Source organism: Eschrichtius robustus, chromosome 20 (assembly GCF_028021215.1).
Source record: "Eschrichtius robustus isolate mEscRob2 chromosome 20, mEscRob2.pri, whole genome shotgun sequence".
Lineage (NCBI taxonomy): Eukaryota > Metazoa > Chordata > Mammalia > Artiodactyla > Eschrichtiidae > Eschrichtius > Eschrichtius robustus.
Genome location: NC_090843.1, coordinates 21,128,723 through 21,141,224, shown reverse-complemented (window position 1 = coordinate 21,141,224; position 12,502 = coordinate 21,128,723). Strand labels below are relative to the sequence as shown.

General features: G+C 50.3%; 1 protein-coding gene across 1 annotated transcript; it reads right to left on the bottom strand.

Annotated features, from left to right (window-relative positions):
* Positions 1-7,699: 7,699 nt before the first annotated feature.
* Positions 7,700-12,429, bottom strand: TUBG1 (tubulin gamma 1). The gene is made up of 11 exons (XM_068531257.1): positions 12,307-12,429; positions 11,876-11,988; positions 11,512-11,679; positions 10,578-10,646; positions 10,214-10,293; positions 9,663-9,789; positions 9,353-9,439; positions 9,090-9,239; positions 8,523-8,675; positions 8,278-8,439; positions 7,700-8,099 (listed from the first exon to the last, which is right to left on the bottom strand). The coding sequence occupies exons 1-11, from the start codon at positions 12,353-12,355 to the stop codon at positions 7,902-7,904; spliced, it is 1,356 nt and encodes a 451-aa protein (XP_068387358.1). The 5' UTR covers positions 12,356-12,429; the 3' UTR covers positions 7,700-7,901.
* Between the last annotated feature and the right edge of the window lie 73 nt (positions 12,430-12,502).

The following is a 12,502-nucleotide window of genomic DNA, read 5'->3' as shown; positions in this document are numbered from 1 at the left end:
TGCACACACAAATGAACGAACTATATGTAACAGGTGAAGTCTGCTTATGCTCTGTGGATTGTGCCAATGTCAGTTTCCTAGTTTTGCTATTGTACTATAGCTATGCAAGATGTTAACATCGGGGGAGGCTGGGTGAAGGGTGTCAAAGACCTCCCTGTATATTTCATTGCACTTTCCTGTGAATCTATCATTTCAAACTAAAAAAAACAAAACAAAAATCAGTCTGTAGCTAGAGTTTTGAACCCTGCCCTTCCCTTTATATTTTCATTTTTAGTGAAAAAAGAGAATGTCCATGTTTCATATCCACGTCTTGATTACTTTTAAAAATGAACTGAAGAAACTGTCTTAATTATAGAGTTAACTGCTAAGGAAGGGGGTACATTTCAAAAACAACTTTATTTGTTGGAACTTAATTATTGCAAGAATGCCAAAGCATTTTATGGACTACATGGGGTTGTGTTTGAGAGTTTAGAAAAGGAAATTACATGACAAAAATATAATTATAACACTAACAAAATATTGTGAAATTATGCATCTGGTGGACTGCAGACAGAAAGGGGAATGTTGTGGTTGAGCTCCGGGGAGGAGGCCCGGCTGAGCCTGTCAGGAATGATTTGAGGGCTTTGGGGGAGGGAAGGAAGCAGGGCACGGCTGCTGAGCAGAACTGGTCTGGGGCAGCTCAGGGCAGGGCAGGCCATGGCTCCTCAGAAAAAAATGATAAAGAGCAGGCCGTCAGCGTGCTGGCAACAGCATCTAAGAATCCACCTTCAGAAAGGAGTGGCAGGGCATAGACAAGAGTTTTGATATCAGATTTGCCAAATATTGGTTGCAGAAAAAGTTAGGGAACAGGAGGCCAAAATGTTAGGCCTCGAATTAGGTCACAGGAGGGAATAGAAAGCAGGGGATGAGCAAGGCCATAGAAATAAAAGCAAAAATAAACAAATGGGACCTAATCAAACTTTGCACAGCAAAGGAAACCATAAACAAAACCAAAAGACAACCTACAGGACTGGGAGAAAATATTTGCAAATGATGTGACCGACAAGGGCTTAATTTCCAAAATATACAAACAGCTCATATAGCTCAATAACAAAAAAAACCCAAACAACCCAATCAAACAGTGGGCAGAAGACCTAAATAGACGTTTCTCCAAAGAAGACATCCAGATAGCCAATAGGCACATGAAAAGATGCTCAACATCTCTAATTATTAGAGAAATGTAAATCAAAACTACAATGAAGTACCACCTCCCACTGGTCAGAATGGCCATCATTAAAAAGTCTACAATGGGGCTTCCCTGGTGGCGCAGTGGTTAAGAATCCACCTGCCAATGCAGGGGACATGGGTTCGAGCCCTGGTCCGGGAAGATCCCACATGCCGCGGAGCAACGAAGCCAGTGTGCCACAACTACTGAGCCTGTGCTCTAGAGGCCTCGAGCCACAACTACTGAGCCTGCATGCCACAACTACTGAACCCTGCGTGCCTAGAGCCCGTGCTCCACAGCAAGAGAGGCCACCACAATGAGAAGCCCGCGCACTGCAATGAGGAGTAGCCCCTGCTCGCCACAACTAGAGAAAGCCCACGTGCAGCAACTAAGACCCAATGCAGCCAAATAAATAAATAAATAAATAAATAAATAAATAAACTTTAAAAAAAAGTCTGCAAATAACAAATGCTGGGGAGGGTGTGGAGAAAAAGGAACCCTCCTACACTGTTGGTGGGAATGTAAATTGGTGCAGCCACTATGGAAAACAGTATGGAGGTTCCTTAAAAAACTAAAAATAGAACTACCATATGACCCAGCAATCCCACTCCTGGGCATATATCTGGGGAAAACTCTAATTCAAAAAAATACACGCACCCCAGTGTTCATAGCAGCACTATTTGCAATAGCCAAGACATGGAAGCAACCTAACTGTCCATCGATAGATGAATGAATAAAGAAGATATGGTATATATACACAATGGAATACTACTCAGCCATAAAAAAGAATGAAATAATGCGACTTGCAGCAACATGGGTGGACCTAGAGATTATCATACTAAGTGAAGTAAGTCAGAAAAAGACAAATACCATATGATATCACTTATATGTGGAATCTAAAATATGACACAAATGAACTTATGAGACAGAAACAGACTCACAGACATAGAAAACAAACTTATGGTTACCCAAGAGGACAGGGGGTGGGAGAGGAATAAATTAGGAGTTCAGGATTAGCAGATACAAACTACTATATATAAAATAGATAAACAACAAGGTCCTACTGTATAAGACAGGGAACTATATTCAATATCCTGTAATAAACCATAATGGAAGAGTAAAAAAAAAAGAAAGAAAGAAAGCAGGAGGGGGCGTGGGGGTCATTTGGGAGGAAAAGTCCAGAAAGGGCAGGCTGGTGACTGGAGCTTCCCAGGTGGCCTTCAGGGGTTCCCCTTTGCTCCGAGAATAAAGTCCAAACTCTACATGGCATAAAAGGCCCTACATGACCTGTCTGGTCTTGGAATATGTCCCTGACCTGGTCTCCTGTTGCTCCCCCAAATGCACCTCTGAGCCTCTGCAGCTTCCAGAACCCTGTCCTGTTTTGGGGCCTCCCTCCTCTCTCAGGTGCTCTTCCCTGTGCCTACCATGCTCTTCCCTCTGGATGTCAGTGCGTTAACTGCTCCCCGGCATACAAGGCCCTGCTGGTTTCTCTCTGTGAAGCCTACTATCATACCTGGGTTGGGCCACAACCTCCTTTCTCTGCCTTTGGTCTCCCCTCAGCCCCTGCGGGCCTCATTTGCCTGGTGTGAGCTTCCCTTCGCAGCCACTGATGGGAAGGGAGTGGTTGAGCTTCAGAAGAGAGGTGAGCTGCAACTCGCACTCCCCTGCCCAGCCTGGGCCTTTGCACATGCCAGCCCTCCTACCCTCTCGTACATCTCCACTTGGAAAGCTTTCCCTCAGAATTCAAGACCCTGTCAAATGATTGTTCCTCTCTGTGACTCCCACACTGGCCTCTCACAGCCTTTCGTTCTTGCAAATATGCAACAAATTATATATATATTTTTAGCTTTTTTTAAAAAAAATTATTTATTTATTTATTTTTGGCTGCGTTGGGTCTTCATTGCTGCGCACGGGCTTTCTCTAGTTGCGGCGAGAGGGGGCTACTCTTCGTTGTGGTGTGTGGGCTTCTCATTGCAGTGGCTTCTCTTGCTGTGGAGCATGGGCTCTAGGCACTCGGGCTTCAGTAACTGTGGCTCGTGGGCTCTAGAGCACAGTCTCAGTAGTTGTGGCGCACGGGCTTAGTTGCTCCACGGCATGTGAGATCTTCCTGGACCAGGGCTCGAACCCATGTCCCCTGCATTGGCAGGAGGATTCTTTTTTTTTTTTTTTTTAAAGAATTTCACTTTTATTTATTTATTTATTTATTTTTGGCTGTGTTGGGTCTTCGTTTCTGTGCGAGGGCTTTCTCTAGTTGCAGCAAGCAGGAGCCACTCTTCATCACAGTGCGCAGGCCTCTCACTATCGTGGCCTCTATTGTTGCGGAGCACAGGCTCCAGACGCGCAGGCTCAGTAGTTGTGGCGCACGGGCTTAGTTGCTCCGCGGCATGTGGGATCCTCCCAGACCAGGGCTCGAACCCGTGTCCCCTGCATTGGCAGGCAGATTCTCAACCACTGCGCCACCAGGGAAGCCCTGGCAGGAGGATTCTTAACCACTGTGCCACCAGGGAAATCCTCAACAAATATTTATTGAGCACACACTGTTGTGATCCTGCTGATGTTTGCTTACCACCTTGACTGTCACTTTCTGTGTAGATGTCTTGGGCTATGAATTTTTTGAGATTCAGCACCTTAGTTTATTCATTTAGGTATCCCCAATTCCCAGAAAAGTTCAGGTATGTGGTAAGCCCTTAATATATTTGTTTTGAAAATGAATAAGCTTTACTATAAAAGAAAGTGGTTTTCAAGAAATTCCTAACAGTCCTTAAGGCTGGAAGGCACATTAAAGGTCACCTCATCTGGGAATTCCCTGGTGGTCCAGCGGTTAGGACTCTACGCTTCCGCTGCAGGGAGCACGGGTTCGATCCCTGGTTGGGGAGCAAAGATCCTGCATGCTGTGAAAAAAAAAAGGGTCACTTCATCCGTCTCCTGGGATCCGTCCATTCCAGGCAAGTTGTCATGCAGAGTCTGCTTGACCGAGTTCAGTGGAGGGGGACTCACGGTCCATGTGGCCACTCATTGCACCTGGTAGACAGTATTGATCATGGCGAAGTTCTTCCTGCTGCAGAGCTGGACCCTGCCCCGCCCCCCCCCCATAGTTCCCTCCACTGGTCCTCATCCTGCTCCCTGGAGTGTCACAGAATGAGTCCCCTCCCTCTTGTAGCTGACAGCCCATCATATATTTGGCAGTTACCACATCTCCTCCTAAGTCTTTTCTTTCCAGGTGGGGAAAGACTACTTACTAGCCGTGTGACCCTGAGCTTCACTTTCCTTGTTTGTAAAAACTGGGCTAAAACAGTACCTATCTATATGGTTGTTGTCAAAATTAAATGAGCTCATATATGTAAAGTGCTTAGAACAGTGCTTAGTGTATATGAAATGCTCAATAATGATTCCAAAATTATTTTGTATTATATTTTACATATAGCACTTAAAATTGGACAACATAGTTTGAGACATTTAATTGAGAAAAACAATATATGATCACAGGCAAAAATATTATTAATATTTTATAAATACATAATATAAATTACATTATATGTTATATTACCCACTCCCAATAAAATTGGAAACCCCCTTAGGTAGGGTCCATTGTGAAGCTTAATGGGCAACTTGGTCTCTATTTTTAATAAATGCTTGCTTAATTAGTGAACAAATGAACTGATGTCTACTTGGCCTTAATTCAGCCCTGATCACTCACTTGTACTACCTTGAGATTTTCCAATCATTCTCTATGGTGTTCTTTAATTTAGGGTGACCAACTGTCCTGGTTTTCCCAGGAATGAGGGAGTATGGGAATTTTAGTTTTAAAACCGAATCTGAGGGGGTTCTTGGGACTCAAGACATTCAGTACTAAAACCAGGATGAGTTGGTCACCCAGGTGATAATTCAGTACCACTGGATTTGAGGGTTGAGGGTTATCTAGAAGAACTGCCTACCTCTGGATTCCATGGCCAAGGTTACCACTATAGCAATGCCACAGATATGCAGATGGTGTTTCCAAATGGGTCTCATGGGGGTGTTAGACCCTGATTGATGGGGCCTGCAGCTTTGCAAGGAACTCAGTTTTACCAATTCACACTTAGTGATCAGGCCCTAGGGAATTTAATTTAAACTTATACATGATGGATTAGTAAATCAGAATGTCAAGTTAAATGTTCCTGTGACTTTTCTAGGGCAGCCCCTTACCTGCTTCAGATCCTCAAGTGGGACTGGAAAGGGAGCAAGTGGTAGAGGGGTGGGCATTACTGGAGGGGAGACTGTATGCTGGATTTTAACATACAGTCTGGGCACTCTGACTGTCCACTGCAGAGTGCCCATTTCCAGGGATTTCTAGAATACTTGTGTCCGGTGGAGACCATGGATAAGGCTTGCTAGACGATTCACCAACTCGGTGCAGCGGCTGTGCTCACCCTGAGCCCCCTACCCTTGTGCTCATTACCTCTTGCCTTCATCTCCACACACTTTCCAAGATTACAATCCTGAAATTTCAGATTGGTTTATACCACTCTATTTTTAAAGTGCTTCCTGCTGCTAGATCTCTGTCTCATGCACGTTTGAGTGTCCCTGGGGTCACATCACACTGGAGTGTTCTAGGAACATTACCTTTAAATGGCTCATTTTCTCTGATTTGTTTAGTCAAGAGAGGTTCCTGTTCCGGGCTTGGGCATTCTGCTCTCTCCAGCTCTTCTGCAGCAGCCCTCGTCTCACTGTTACTTCTGTGGCTGGCAGGCTCTCAGACTGCAGGGGTTTTTCACCACCAGCACCACCTGCTGCCCTGATTCCCAGAGGCCTCCCTCCCTTTCCACCTGGCCTCCTCGCTGCCCTCTGGTTGACATACTTTGGGGTGTGCTGCTGGCCAAGAACAGGGAGGGGCTGCGCTGGTGTGGGGTGATGCGTGATCTGGAAATAGCCTTGGGGGAGGGGCCTGGCTCTGAAGCTGGCATTGAGGTGTTTGTCTGCGCTTAGACGCTCAGCGGTCCGAAAAAGGAGGCATCTTTGTTAAGTCCAGTTCTCCCTCCCAGGGATGGTATTCACCCCTCTGGGTTGGTGACTGTAGTAATATCCACACACAACTTTACTCCGGACTACCTAGGTGTTCCCTCCTGCTGGGCTCCACACTCTTTAACTAGGTCTTGCAAAGGAGGGCCCTGGGATGGCTTGTGGCCTGGAGGGGGACCAGCTGCTATTCACATATAGCAGCCTCACCCCATCTGCCAGCTCATGATCCCCTACTCAGCACCAGCCACTCGTACAGATGCCCCAAGTGATGAAAGGCTGGTCATCAGGGGCAGGAACAGGAGCCAGGCAAGGTACCCAGTGGTGCAGGGGTCAGAGGTAGAGCTGAGAAGGGACCCGGTGCCCATAGGTTTTCCCTGAAGTCCTCTTCCTCCCTACTGGATGAAGGGAGGAAGCTGGCTGACACCAACCAGCCTGGCTCTCTTGAGTCAGCCGCCTACAGACCCTGGCAACCAAAAGTGACAGGCTCGTGCTTTGACGGTGGTGGTGACAGGCTTGTGGCCTCCCTGCCACCCCTCAGGCAGCCCAGGGCCTGGCTTGTGACTGTGCATTCTCTGCGCATCAGTCCTGTGTCCCCTTTGTTCATGAAGGTCTGGCCTGTATGTTGCTCACTTTGTTCACATCCAGAGCTTTATAAAAGATAAATTGGTTCGTGGAAGGAAAAGTGTGTCCCCAGGCTAACAGGGAGCAAGAAGGAAAAAAGTCTTAGTTCACCCAAAGCTCCTGTGTACTCTTCAGCCTCCACAGAGAGTTGCAGGAAATTTCTTGGGCTGGTGCTTCATCTGCTTGCTGAGACCGGCCAGCCCCAATCCTTTGCCCTTTTGATCCTGAAGATTTAGGCCACTATGTATTGACTACTTCCCTGCAATCTTGCACCAGAAGTGGAAGGCTCTGGCCTTTGAAATAACTGGAGACCACCTGAGAACACAATTATGGTGCCCCAGATATGGGCCCATTTTGGCCCTGCTTACAGTCTAGGCTTTGGATTTGGTCTCCTGATTTGATTGTCCTAGACTCCAGCTGCCTGACCAGGGCTCTCCCGGACTGGCTTTCTGTCACCGCTCTGCCTGCAGAAAGATTAAAGGCACTTGGGCTGACTCTATTGCTTGTCCAGGGCTTGGTGGTGAGGGTGGTGGCCACAGGCCTGCTGCTGTGATGACCAACAGAACACTCTGATGTGGGAACGTGAACCTGACAGAATGGTCACCATACAGGGAGGGGTGGGAGGGAACTGGGACGTGAAGTGTCAGACAGAGAGCAAGGCAGTATTTGTGGACCTTTTTGCCCTGGAAAGGAACGTCTCAGGTGGGTCAACCTCACCCATGTTCTCCAATACTGGGCGGGAGGAGGAAAAGCTAGGGGAGGCCGTTTGCTTAGAGTTGAAGGTGTAGGAAGTAGAGGAAGACGCTGTCAGAATGATGGAGAAAGAATAGGCATCCCCCTCCCCCAGTTCTCCAAGGCTTCAAAGAGACCAGTGACTTGATTTATAGCCAGTGCTTTATTAAACATAAATAGTCTCAAAAGAGGAGAAGTACATGTGTCTCCTGGCCAACAGAGAGTACACGTGTGTGTGTTTATAAGAAAGAGGTGCGAGGTCCCTGATCTGTGCTCTGAGGGGGTGGTCAGGCAGGTGGGGCCTGGGCCAACCAGTAAGGCAGATGAGGGTCCCCATCCTGAGGACTCACTGCTCCTGGGTGCCCCAGGAGATGTAGTCTGGCCGCGTGGCTGCATGATACTCGTCGATGAGCTGCTGCACAATCTCCCTGGACGTGTCCAGCTCGTCAAAGTTCTCCTTGAAGATGTCCTCCTTGCGGAACTGCTCCAGGAAGGCCTCCCGCTTCCGCAGCTTGTCATACTGGCGACAGGTCCGCTCGAAGAGCTTGGGGTGTGCAGAAAGCAGGGGTCACAAAGAACTTCAAGGAACAACATGGCCCAGAGAGCCAGGGAACCAAGGCTGGGCTATCTCCACAGTAAAAAAGCCAGAAGCAGGGGCAGCAGGGGTGCAGAGAGGTGAGGCACAACCAGGACAATAATTACGTGCCAACTGTGAGACTCACCGAGGAGATGCTGGTGTGGTTGGCCATCATGAGCCCGCTGACCCTGTGGGCAGAAGGCAGGTAGGGCGACTTCCTGGACAGGGCCACCTGGATGCTGGCTGGGCCCCAGGGGATGAAGTTGGCCAACTTCCGTTCCCGGATCCTCTGCAGGCTCTTGTGGACCTGGGGTGGGCACAGGAGTGGTGGTGGTAGCCTCTCCTCTACCCCTGTGGGCTCTGGGGGTAGAACGAAGGGGCCTCACCTACCTGGGTGGGGTCCACCTCCCCCTGGATGATGTTGAGGATGGCGATGTAGCAGTGGTTGGTCTGGCGATCCCGGCCCGTGGACACCATCACGTTCTTGGGCTGCAGCAGCCTCCTCATGACGTCCAGGACCGTGGTCTTCCTCACGCTGGCCACCTGAGGGGAGAGTGGCCACAGGGCAGGCCAGCACTCAGGGCACAGTCGAGACACGCACGGACAGAGCAGTAGGCAACACACGTCCCCATCAGACTCGGGGTAGTTTGGCCTCTCTGGGGAGTGTCCTTAGATTCAGGTCCACCCTGAGCCTCTGCTGTGGGATCGGGGATCTCAGTCCTCCCGAGCTCAGCAAGCTCACGCCCTTGTGCGGGAGCATCAGCAGACCCCGTACAGCCCGGGCCCTGCAGGGAGCCACAGGCAGAGGGAAGAGGAGAGCAAGTCAGCCAGGAAGTCGCCCAGCCTGTGCCAGTCCCTGAGCGCAGGGCCTCTGGGGGCTGCACGGGGCAGCTCCGGGTGCAGCAGGGAAAAGAGAAAGGCTAGGCAGGGCCTGCTGGGCCTGAGGGCTGCTCTTACCGACTGGTCCGTGGTGAGGGGTGTGTAGCCAGTCATGAGGAAGTGGAGCCGTGGTGTGGGAATGAGCGAGGCGATGAGGCCGATGAGGTCGTTGTTCATGTAGCCGGGGTAGCGCAGGGTGGTGGTGCTGGCCGACATGATGGTGGACACCTGGGGACAGGGGTGCTGTGTCAAGGGCCTTGTCCTGGGAGGCCTCCCTTCCCCAGATGGCACTCCGGCAAGGCGGGGTTCCAGTCCCAAGGAGTCTAGGAGTGAGGGCTCACCAGCTGGTTGATCTGAGAGAAGGATGGGTTCTGGATGTGCAGGCGGTCTGTGGCGATCCGGTTCAGGGCTGTGTTGTCCAGCACCACCTGGGGGGACAGAAGAGGGTGACCGATTTATGGGGACAGAAAGGACAGGAGCTCTGCCTGATTCTGGGCTCTGAAGCTTAATTTCCTTGGCGCCAGAAAGACCCATCCAAAAGGGACTTGAACAGGACTGGGGCACAGGAAGGTTCCAAATGGACTTTTAAAAATGCATGAAAATGATAAAATAGGAAGGTTGGGAGTGGAGAAGGGAGAATCCAGGCCTCACCACACAGTCTGCGTTCTGGGTCAGCCTCTTGAGCGTGAGCAGTGAGTTGTAGGGCTGGACCACCACATCGCTCATCTCGTCCTGGTTGGGAAACACCGAGTATGTCTGCACCAACTTTTTGGGGTACCTAGCGGCGTTTGAGAGAGGATGGTCAAGGGCAACAGACGGGAGGCTTGGTAAACCTGGGGCTTCCAATGACTGTCAGGGTGGGGAAATTGGGGTGGGGTCACAGGACAGCAGAGAAGGGAGACTTGACTTTTGGAAGTCTGTAACCCAAAAGTGGGGAAGGGTAGAGAGACATCTTAGGACCTAGGGTTCTAACTCCAAACCGGCCATACTCCTTGAATTTTAATCTAAGGCTGAGATGCTAGACTCCATTCCCAACCACTGGGAGTGTGATTGGGTTCTTGGTCATTGTACCTTGTCTTTCCTCAATACAGGAGAGAATAGAAGGGCCCTTTCCTGCTCCAGCAAATAGGAAGGTTTATCTGGAGGGCCTCCCAGTCACCTGGGAAACCAAATCCTCCCAGCCCCTCAAAACACAGACTTACCTGTCGTTGAGCCGTTCTAACAGGTAGGAGCCCAGGCCAGAGCCTGTTCCCCCAGCGATGGAGTGACATAGCACGAAGCCCTGCATGGGGAAGGGGCCGACAGTGTCTATGTATCTAGTGGCAAGATTTCAAACTGGACCCATCTCATTTCTTGGACTCCTATCTTCCCAGGCCCTCTCCTCCACTTCCCTCCCCCCGACACATATGCAGCTTAGGAGATTCTGCCTTGTTTCCAGCAAGGCCCTGTGGCTTCTGACCAATGCAAAGGGTACATGGGAGGGTCTCGTACCTAACAGGTGGCTTCTAAAGGGTGTTGCTGAGCCTTCCCCATGTTGGCTCCCACCAGCATTCCTGAGACACTCACCTCTAGACTGTCACTGCCATCTGCCTCCCGGTCTATGATGTCAAAAATGTCCTCGTGGATCTTCTCTCCCTGTACAGACATGGAGGGTGTCAGAGTGGGACAGGACTAAGGGACAAGGACTCTGACCTCAGAATAGCCACCCTCGATTCTCCTTATAGCACCTAAAAGTCCTTTTTTGGAGCACAGTGGTCCTGCTTTTTATTTGCACTGAGAGGTAGTACAGCCTAGTGGTTACGAGCAGGCCCTTTACATCCAGACTGCCTGGGTTCCTATATTAGCTCTAGTTCTAGCTGGCTGGGTGACTCTGGGCAGGTTACTTCATCTCTCTATACCTCAGTCTCATCTGTATAATGAAGGTACTAATACAGGTCCACAGTTCCTTATCTAAAATTCTTGGGGCCAATTATGTTTTGGAATTCAAGTATTTCAGATCTAGGAAGGCAATATAGAATGTACAATACATGCCAAGTAAAATGCCAGTGGGGGTCTGAGGGGCGCTAATCAAATACATTAATATTTCTGCAATGAAAGTTATGAGTAGTGACAAGTTGCAAAGAAACTATAAAATAACTTGTCTCCATTGAGATTTGATTTTGCTGCTAAATGAGTAGTTATAAATCATCTTTTGGTTTCAGAGTTTTTTTTTAAATTCTGGAAACCCACAGAGCCTGTGGACCTGTAGTACCTACCTATAGGGTTGTTGGGAGGTTTAAATAAGTTAATATATGTAAAGCACTTAGTATGGCCTGGCACACAGCGCTAGCTAGTACAGTCTCTTAATAATATTACATAGTTGGCTTAGAACTCCCCTCAGCCATGTCTCTCTCTCTCTCTACAGTCACACATCCTCCATCTGGTTCATCTCTCTCTAGGAAGTCATAGGGCCTGTCCCCACACGGGAATGGAGTTGTTCTGCCCGGGAACAGCAAATGACCTGGGAGAATCCGCTGGCCCAGTTGTTGCCAGCTCCTCCTCCATGCTCTGACAGGTAGATGTTCTCTGGGTTGTAGAGCTTGGCGTAGGGGGAATTGAGGATGGAATGGATCACCCGCGGCTCCAGGTCCAGCAGCACCGCCCTGGGGATGTAGTGCTCATCGTCTGCCTGTCAAGGGGAGTCCAGGATCGGGCCCAATAAGCTCGGGCCCACCCAGTCCTCCCAACTCTGGCTTCTGCCTGCCCTCCCTCTTCAAGCCAGCCGCCCTGGCTCCTCTGCCCAGCGGGTTCCCAGTACCAAGCCACTGCCCTTCCCTTCAGGCCCCCTGGGCCACTACCGGCCCTGGCCAAGTCGCTGGGGGCACCTGGTAGAAAAAGACGTCCTTGCGGTCAGTGCCCTCGGTGGCGAACTCCTCCACGATGCCCTCGGGGCTGATACCATGCTCGGCGCACAGCTGTTTCCAGAACTCGAACCCAACTGGGGGGAGGGGCGGGAGGGAGAGAAAGAGGATATCTAGGTCTGGGCAGGTTCCAGCTAGGAGCGGGGACTGAGCGCCTGGGTCCAGGGATAGGAAGTCAAGCTTCGGGAGTCTCCCGTGTCAGAGGAAAGGGCTGTATGTCAGCGACTGGGCAGGGAACGGCCCCTCGGGGTTGGGCAACTGGACACTGGGTCAGGCATGTCCTGCCTTTCGGAGAACTACGGTTCTGGGAAGGGCCGATGGAGTCCAGGATCCCACAGCGAGATCCCATAGAACCTAAGGAACCTGGCTAGTGGAGGGGCCGGAGGTTCGCTCACTCTGATTGCCGCACTGGCCCAATTGTAGGGTGATGATCTCCCTCGGCATCGCTCCTCAAGCACCTGCGTTGCAGCCGCTCCCGCCAGCCAAGCTGCGGCTCGCTAGCCCGCTAGCCGGACGACGCAGGCGCCGAACAACTCGCTCCGCCCACGAACATTCTTCGCTCCAATGAGAACTGAGTTCTGCCTACGGCAC

Coding starts and splice junctions, on each gene's coding strand:
- TUBG1 (XM_068531257.1), bottom strand. CDS start 12,355: ATGCCGAGGGAGATCATCACCCTACAATTGGGCCAGTGCGGCAATCAG. Junction 11,680..11,875: donor AGGACGTCTTTTTCTACCAG/GTGCCCCCAGCG, acceptor TCCCCTTGACAG/GCAGACGATGAGCACTACAT. Junction 8,100..8,277: donor ACCACACCAGCATCTCCTCG/GTGAGTCTCACA, acceptor GCACACCCCAAG/CTCTTCGAGCGGACCTGTCG.